The sequence below is a fragment of the Vespula pensylvanica genome, chromosome 13, assembly GCF_014466175.1.
Source record: "Vespula pensylvanica isolate Volc-1 chromosome 13, ASM1446617v1, whole genome shotgun sequence".
Lineage (NCBI taxonomy): Eukaryota > Metazoa > Arthropoda > Insecta > Hymenoptera > Vespidae > Vespula > Vespula pensylvanica.
In genome coordinates, this window is record NC_057697.1 from 3,532,436 (window position 1) to 3,542,220 (window position 9,785).

The 9,785-nt window shown below is 24.0% G+C and overlaps 1 protein-coding gene across 6 annotated transcripts in view; it reads left to right on the top strand.

The window, feature by feature from the left end:
• LOC122633725 (purine nucleoside phosphorylase) overlaps window positions 1–9,276 on the top strand; it is an 11,101-nt gene extending 1,825 nt beyond the window's left edge. Inside the window, exons 1-6 of one of the 6 annotated variants that reach the window (XM_043822021.1) lie at window positions 508–756; window positions 5,295–5,389; window positions 5,653–5,831; window positions 6,341–6,516; window positions 7,049–7,239; window positions 7,807–9,276. In XM_043822021.1, coding sequence (XP_043677956.1) covers window positions 635–756; window positions 5,295–5,389; window positions 5,653–5,831; window positions 6,341–6,516; window positions 7,049–7,239; window positions 7,807–8,030 — 987 coding nt within the window. In that variant the 5' untranslated portion in view covers window positions 508–634 and the 3' untranslated portion in view covers window positions 8,031–9,276. Of the gene's footprint in view, window positions 1–507; window positions 757–5,294; window positions 5,390–5,622; window positions 5,832–6,340; window positions 6,517–7,048; window positions 7,240–7,806 lie in introns of those variants that run through there. The other 5 variants (XM_043822019.1, XM_043822018.1, XM_043822020.1 and 2 more) reach the window with 5 other exon arrangements.
• Window positions 9,277–9,785: the final 509 nt, after the last annotated feature.

A 9,785-nucleotide genomic window follows, 5' to 3' on the forward strand; every position in this document is an offset into this window, starting at 1 on the left:
AGAGAGAGAGAGAGAGAGAGAGAGAGAGAGAGAGAGAGAGAGAGAGAGATGATCAAAATAAATATAAGAGAGTTCACGCTAGTGTCGACAATTGGAGCACTTGCTTCGTAATGGGTTATCATGAAATGTTCTCCCCACTTTTCCCTCCCTACAACTTTTACTGTTAACGTATACTTTCATTGGTTGGAGACCGAAGTGAGCTTATAAGATCATTGGTCGTCTCATCGGAGTTAACAATATTTTTTCTATCTCGCTTTGAGTTTGCTTATAAAAGGAGTCGACTTCGAGTCATTCTTTTAACATAATATTAAAGATATATTCTCTGTCTGAAGTAAATTTGATATAAATTATACGTGTGTTATCATATACATATATATATATATATATATATATATATATTAATTTAAAAAAGAAAGAAAAAAATATATGTATATATATATATATATGAATAATATATAAATATAAAAGTGTGCATACATAAATCGGATAAGAAGTTTTGTGTATTATAATTAATTTTTCAACGTACCTGGTTTTTTCTTCGTTTATTTTTTTTTTCTTCTTTTATTTCTTGTTCGCTTTTCTTCTTCTTTTTCTTCTTGTTGTTAACCTTCATTGGTAAAGAAGAAAAGAAGATATGCCGTTTCCTGACAACGACATTCCGATCAATGGCCTTGGTAAAAGCTACGAATTAATTCAACGATCTAAGGGTGATGAATTTGTATCCGCATCCACGGTCAAACACAATCGTCAATCCACGTAAGTTTTATTTCAATTAAGTGGATCTTATAGCAAGAATTTTTCTCTCTCTCTCTCTCTCTCTCTCTCTTTTTTTTTTTTTTTTTTTTTTTTTTTAATACAAATTGAAATGTGTAAGTTGAAACAGGAATGTTAATTAAGCAATCTTTCTTTTTTGTTGTAATTAAGAGGACTGTATGTAGCGGGGATTGATTTTTGTGTTTGTAATGTTAAAAAAGAAATGACGATTTTAATTTATTGAGTGATAATTTGTTGAAATAGAAATGATGATTAATTTATTCAGTGATAATTATGAAATCGATTTTTTTGTTTTGTTTTAATCGATATTAGTAACATTAATGAAAATATGATCTGTATGATTGGATTTATACTAATTGGGATTTTGTAAATAATGACTCAACTATATTGAATATTATTCTATTTAAATATTCCAGTTGTTGTTTTCAATCTTTTTTAATTTATAATATTTATACAATATTATAATAAAGGATGATTAGATATTAAAGATTTTGTATAAATTTTAATAATCAAGAGTATAGTTTTTCTCATAATTTTTTTTTTTTTTATTTATTTACAATATGAGATAATGTATGTTATTATTCTCGAATACTTATTTGTCTACGATTAGAAATATTGAATTTGTATTACATGTTCGATAATTTCTTAATCGTGTTGTTATATAAATAATTTAATTAAATCATTTTTGTACAGAAATATCACATGACTATTACGAAATAGTTATCTAAATCATATATTCGTTGTTTTGAAATAATTAGTTTTTTTTTTTTGTAGATGATTAATACGATGTATAACAAAGTTTTATCTGTACTTTCGATTTGAATTACTTTCATAATCATCGTCATATATAATTTAAAATAATATTATATTAATAAACATATCTACAGTATGAAAATAATATAATAGTTAATATAACTGTTAATTACGTAGTAGTTTAGTATAGACGAAGAAATAGTTTAGAGATATTAGTCACAATAGTTAATTACATAGTACAATAAAAAATTTTAAAAATCATAAAAACTCTTTTCGCATAAATATAGGTATTTATTTTTAATAAATGAGTGTATCTGTATATGAAAAAATATGAAAAGAAAAAAAGTGTAAGATTATTATAAACAAAAACTTTTATGTATACGCGACGCACACGCACACATGCAATCAACCGACCACACGTATATACGAATACGTACACACTCTGTCTTTTTCTTCTTCTCTTTAAATTGATAATGATATTTAAATGCAAAACTAGCGGAGAACTCGATAAGATTTATTTACTATTTCGAAATTGTACTGATTTCAAACTATCGATTGATTTATTATTTCTAATGTCACAAGTCTGTTTATTTAAATACGTACTATGCAATCTGGGAGTCAATAGAGATATCGTAAGACAATTATTTTCACTATTTTCATTTTGAAACAAATATGTTATTTATGAAAATTTCATGAAGTATATGATAAGAACGAATTATGAAACTTAGTTGTATTATTAGTTGAAATTAGAGCTGTATACATATATACGTATATGTGAAATAATTATTTATTCGAGATCAACGTACGTTCGTACGTCGAAAGAAATTATTTTTCACAATTTTTCATTTCTCTTTTTTCTCTGAAAAATCTCCAATTGGTATATTTTATTTATATAATAATTGTTTGCAATAATTAAAAGAGATCGCTCATTGTAATGAGATTACTTTTGGAGCATTTGTTTTTTTTTTTTCGTTTTTAATATAATTTCTTTCTTTTTTTTATCGTTTAAAATAAAGAAAATTTTTTGTTAATGTAATATGCATTAAATCGCAATCGTCGTTAAAAATTTTCGACGATCACGTAAAGATATTTCACAATAATTCACTTGTTGAAATTTAAATAATCTGAATGATTATTTCTTATAACCTATTTTTTATAATCTTGTTTATATTTCGTCTGCGGATTCAAAAATAAAATAAAAGAACAAAAAGAAATTAAAGAAACATTAATCGCGAGTGACCAATGAAACATTGTCGTTCAATTGCACAAGATTTTCTATCTTGGAAAAAGTTTCGAAAACTTTTTGTGTTTACGCAATGTTTCTTCTTATCGTATTTACAAGAATCACTTCTTTTTTTTCTTCTTGCTTGAATTAATTTATCTTAAATAGACGTAACGAATTATCTAATGTTGACGTCGGAGCCAATGCTTCGTAATAAACTTGAAGTACGTTCAAGAATTACATCACTTCATTCTACACAAATTACAAATCACATATATATATATATATATATATATATATATATATATATATATAACATAGATTTTATATAGTTTATATATATATATTTTTTTAAATATAAAGAAATTGATCATCAATTTTTGTTTGAGACAATCATAATGTTAATGATTAAAAATTATTAAAAAGAAAGTGATGAAATATTTTTTGAACGAAATATGTAAAATTACTTATTTTTTTTTTTATTAATTTTTTATACGAACGTTAATTGAAGAAATCAATATATTATTATATATAAATATATATTGTATACATGTATTTTAATACGTATGAACATATTATTGTATATATATATATATAGTTGTTATAATTATATGTATATATAAGATGATATACATATATATGAACGTTAATACGAAATTAATATTTTTCATAGTTTAAATATAAATAATTATGTGTGTGTATGTGTGTGTGTGTGTGATTTTGGAGATTTTCAGGAAATGATACAATTAACTCTATTCATTAGGCTAATCGGCTAGATACTAAATAATCTCTTTTTCTCTCTGTAATTACTTATTTGAAGATATGAAGATCCTAACTAATTAGAAAAATTGCTAGTTTATTAACCAATTATCTTATTGATGACTTGTTGTCGTTTATGCTGCCATGAAATTTAACGAATGTTTTTATTTCACTTTATCTATTCTTCTGTTATAATTTTTTTTCAAATATTAATTAACAGTTCTAATCATTTGTTTTTAAATGTCATTTATGTTAGAAAATATTGAATTATTTGAGTTAATTAAATTATTAAAAAAAAAAAATATATATATATATATATACATATATAATTAATATCGTTATCTTTCAAATGAAATTTCTATAAAAATTAAAATAAATCAATATTTTTATTAAGAAAATTATTAAGACATTCTTTTGAAATATTTTAATTACAGATATAGTAGATCTATTTTCCTTATTTTCTTATAAATAATTGTTAACTAAACTATTACTTCAGTAAGTAATCCTAAACAAATTTCTAAAACAATATTTTCTAAAGAATTTTAATCTTACATAATAGAATAAAAATCAATTTCTAATTGATATTTATTATAACTATCGTTGTCATCATTTTATGATTCACAGGATCTTGATCCCAATCAATGTAATTTATACTTCATTATTATTTTTTTCTTTCTTTCTTTTTTCTCTTTCTTTAGAAAGCATCAATGATATGTGATATTCATAGTTCTACTATATATATATATATATATATATATATATATATATATATATTTAAACGATATATATATATATATATAATTAAACGACTATAACCATGATAAAAAAAAAAAAAAGAAATCTAATCAGAGATTTATGATTTAATTAAGTTTCGATTGGTTATTGTAACGATGATTTACTGTATTCATTCGTTTAATATTTTATCTACTTCCTATTACTTTTATTATATACTTTTTCATGTGTCAATAATATGCTGGCTAATTATTAATTGACTATGTTGTCTTGTGAATATTATTTTTCTTAGAGTGAAAAAAATAGGGGGAAAAAAAAAAGAAAGATTAAAAGTACACGCGACGTGAGATTAAACTTTTTTTTTTCTTATTTTTAATTACCGAACTTACATATGTATTTTTATATAGAGCTAATTAATTATATACATAGTAATCAGAGATAATAACTATCAAATTGATGGATATAATCTTTGCGATGATATATAATATTATTTTTTGAGTTATTTATGAAATTATTAATGTATTTTCTTCTTTCTTTCTTCTTGATTTACGATTTCAAATAGAAAATGAATAAGAATGTATTTGTATTTATAATTGATTTACGCGTATTCGTACCTATCGATTATTAAATATTATTATTTAAATTTTCAACGTACCATTTCTGTTTTAATAATATTTGCTACCATATACAATAAGTTCATTATTAACTTAAGTATAATTTTTTGTTTGCACTTAATTAATATCGTATTTTAACATTAGCAATGTATTCTAAAAATAATAATAATAATTATTAAATTAATTATGACATTTTTGTCGTTACTTAACGCGTAATCACACAATTAACACTTTTTACAATATCGTAAAAACGATTAATGTTATTGACACAATACGTTTTTATTAATTCAATTATTACTTTTTCTTTATTTTATTTACATTACATAATTCTTATAAATGATCGTAAACATCGTTATTACTATTATTTTTATTATTGTTTATAATCATCATTATCATCATCATCATCATTATTTTTGTTTTTTTTTTGTTTTCTATTTTAGGTACACGTTCGAAACATTGCAGGAATCTGCACAGTTTTTACTCGACCGTGTAAAAACACGTCCAAAAATAGGAATAATATGTGGTTCTGGTATGGGTTAGTATCCTCGCCATTTTTTTTTGTCGTTATTATCAAAGTAATTTTTTTATTGTTATTACTATTATTACTTAATATTTGACAGCATATTAAAAACTAATCGCTAGTTGCGTCTTTTCGATCAACGGCAAGTGCAGATTTTGAATTTATTAGGTTTTCAGAACATTACATTGCTTCGCTTAGTTTCTTTTTTTTTTTTTTTGGTCAAAAGTATTGTGTCTATTTTCAAACAGGATCATGTGAGCAAAACGAGTTGTGTCCAGGTTCGATCGCTGAGTCTTTAGTCGACAAATACTGCTTTCCCTACGAAGAGATACCACATTTTCCTGTATCAACAGTGAAAGGACACACGGGACAGATGGTATTTGGTTATCTCGAGGGTGTTCCGGTTATGTGTATGCAGGGAAGATTTCATTATTACGAGGGTTATCCACTTTGGAAGGTAAATCAAAGGGATGTTAAAAAAATTAATAAGAATATGTATGTGTACGTGTATGTGATATATACAGATACTTAACGAAGTTTAATTATTATTAATAAAAAGAAAAGAATATATCCAAATATAAAATAAAAATATTTCTATCCAAATAAATAAGATTATATAGAATGGGGTATAAAAGTTTCTCGATGATATTTAAAATCAATTAAACTTTCTCGAGATTTGTTAAGTTAATTTTTTTTTTCTTTCATTGTTAAATCGTTACAAATTTATTAAGATTATAGTTTTACAATTTGAAATATATAATATTTCAATATAAATAAAAAGTACAAAAATTATGTATTAAAAATGATTGTGGAATGATTCGAAAAAGAGAGAAAGAAGAAGACATGATCATAATGAAAATGTTTAATTAACATCGAGGAAGATCTAAATGATAATAGACGTTTAGTTAGGTAGATGAGAAAGTGAAAATAACAAATAAATTTAATTTTAATTCTATTCTCGATTAGTGTTCAATGCCTGTCAGGGTGATGAAGCTCGTAGGAGTGACTCATCTTATTGCTACGAATGCTGCTGGAGGATTAAATCCAACTTATCAGGTCGGTGACATTATGATAATGAAGGATCATGTGAATCTGATGGGTTTCGCTGGTAACAATCCTCTTCAAGGACCCAATGACGATCGGTATATTTCTTTTTTTTTTTTGTGCTCAGATATTTTTTGACGATTTTTCATGATCTACGTTCGTTTCTTTCAGTGAAGAATATTAATTCACGATAAAAAAGTCGTTTCTAACTACAAAGATTGAATCATATCATTTTGATTAACTAATTACAATCTCATCGTCGACTATCTCTATTAAAAGATTGGTAATAGATTTCGAATTGCATTAACGAAGGAAATTTGATAACAATTAATTTGTTATTCATCATGTGAAATGATTCGCCGCACATATATGTATATTTATATATATATATATATTTTTTTTTTACAGATTATGAATGTAATATTTAATAAAATGTTATTTACGATTGAAAAAAAATTTGGTTGAAAGTAGAGCAACAAAAAATTAAATAGATAAATGTTTAAATTCAAATGGTTTAGATCATGTCGAATCTTTTTTGTATGATTATAAGATTAGATTTAAAAAAATTGTCATGTAAATATTAGATAAAAAATATTAAGGAGAAAGCATTTTTTATCTATTCGATTACAGATTCGGTCCTAGGTTTCCACCAATGAACAAAGCTTACAATACTGAATTAATTAAAATAGGAGAAGAAGTGGCATCGGAGATGGGTATCGATGATATAGTACACAAAGGTGTTTACACCTGTTTAGGTGGACCAAATTTTGAAACAGTTGCCGAATTGAAGATGCTTCGAATATTTGGGGTCGATGCCGTTGGTTAGTTCCCTTTTTCTTTCTTTTTTTTTTTTTTTTTATTTGAAATAATGTTACGACGAAACTCTTATCGTTACATATTTTCTTTTGTTTTATTTATTTATTTATTTTTTATTTTTGATACAGGATGAGCCAAAAATTTGTAGATGATTTTAAAAAATCAATCACTCATTATCGAAACTTTGTAGGCCAATTTTTTTTCTCAACTAATTTGTAATTTCACGATTTGAAAAAAAAAAAGGATATAAGGTTTCGAAAAGGAATTATTGATTTTTAAAATGATCTAAGAACTTTTGGCTCGCCCTTGTATTAGACGTCGATTCCATTATGACATGCAGTATTATATATCGATAAACAAAAGATTTTAAACTTTTATCAAATTGAAACGTTCAAATATTATTTGAAAAATATTGAATAAATATAATAATATAAATGAAAGAAATATAACAATATAAATTTTTCATAAATATAATAAGAATATTAAAAAACAAAAATTTTTAATCGTTTCGTTTCTTCTTTTTTTTTTTCTTTTTCTTTTTTTCTTTTCTCTTTTTTTTTTTTCTTATTCAGGTATGTCCACGGTACACGAGGTGATAACAGCAAGACATTGCGATCTGACAGTCTTTGCCTTTAGCCTAATCACTAATCAATGTTCGACCGATTACGATGATCATACTGAGACTAATCACGAGGAAGTAATGGATGTTGGAAAGACGAGGCAACCGATACTTCACGAATTCGTTTCGAAGATCGTTACGCGTCTAAAGGACATGATAGATTTCGATAAAAAATGATTTTTCGTTATCGAATTAGAATGAATCGTAAGATGTACTCTACTCGCTCCTATTATATAGTAAGAGAATTGGTTGACATTGACAAAAAAATACAAATAACTCGCTAATGCAAGATAATAAAAAAGAAAGTAATTGTGGATCATTTGACCAAGATACAATTTTTAAAATTGTAATTGTCTATTTTGTATATTAGGCTTTTTATCGATTAACAACATTTTAGATATAACGTAATCGAAGGCTTGATTAAAAATGTCTATTGTTCGAAATAATATTCAAAATCATTTTGTTTACTTTTATATTTGCAAATTTGCGATGTAATTTGTTTTATTTTTGCAGTTATATTATTGCTTGTACATATCTATTTGAAAGTAATGATTGGCGTTTTTAACGTTGTAGCATTTTGTACGTATACATATCCATTTAACAGATCGTTTTTAAATCGACGATGAAAAATATTGAATATTTCTTTTTAATCATGATAATCAGTAAATAGAGACGTTCCGATTACGTACGTCTATTTTGAAGTTATATTAATTTTTATCATCGTTAAGACATTCAGAAATATATTTAAGAACGTAAATCAGAAAGAAAGAAATCATTTTTTGATTTCATTTTAGTTCATACTCGTATAACGTAATCCATTTTGCATTTATTACATTTTGTTAATGTTGAGCTAGACTACATTTTAATTATTTTTTTTTAGAAATTCAATAATAATTCTCATAGAAATTGATAACATAAGGAACTATGACATAGAGATTTTTTTTTTTTTTTTTTTTTTTTTTTGAGAGAATAAAATCTAAAAAGGCAACAAAATGATCTAAAAGAAAAAGAAAAAGAAAAAAATATATATTAATAAATAAGTCATTTGTTTGCTGTTGTCTTCGTCAAAGCACAGAAATGTAGGACATATAATATAAGAGAACGTATATACAATAATTTTCCATTTTCTATCATTATATGATTTATCTATTCTATCATTATATGGATATCCATTTGGACAAAGTCTCTAATTAAAACATAAAAAAAAAAGAAGAAAAAATTATCAGTTTGAACAGAACAGATTTTCATATTTTTTATATCGTAATTATAAGTAGTAATGTGTTAAGTATCATAATATTTTTAATAATTTATACTATAAGCCGTAAGTCGCGACAGGAATCTAAAGGATCGATTTGTAAAACAATTTATATATATATATATGAATTATCGAAGAACTATAATAAATTAATGATTTGACTTTTAATTAATTTCAAACTTCAAAATGTTATGTTTATAGTACAAAATTAAAATAATATTTTATGTATAGTCATGTTTCTCGAAAACTCAACAAGAGTAACCGAGATTTAAACATTAAATATATAATAATATTATATAAGCATTTAATATACGTTCTTATATAGAAAATTTACGAAGCTTTACATAATTATAAAAAAAATTTATTTAATGAAAAAACCGCGTATTTGGAAATTTTTTATAAATTATATACCACTTCAATCTGAATCTCCGTATTTGTACAATTTTTTCTAAATCCGTTCGATTATTATTACTATCATCTTTTGAAGATTTCAATCGAACTATAAATATATCTCTATTATCCATCTTATTATTATCATTCGACTTACAATAATCGTTTATAAATTATTATAAATTATTTTAATTAATTAATATTGAATGTATGCCAAAATAATTTTTTTATCATTCTGTTATTATTATTATTATTATTATTATTATTATTATTATTATTATTATTAT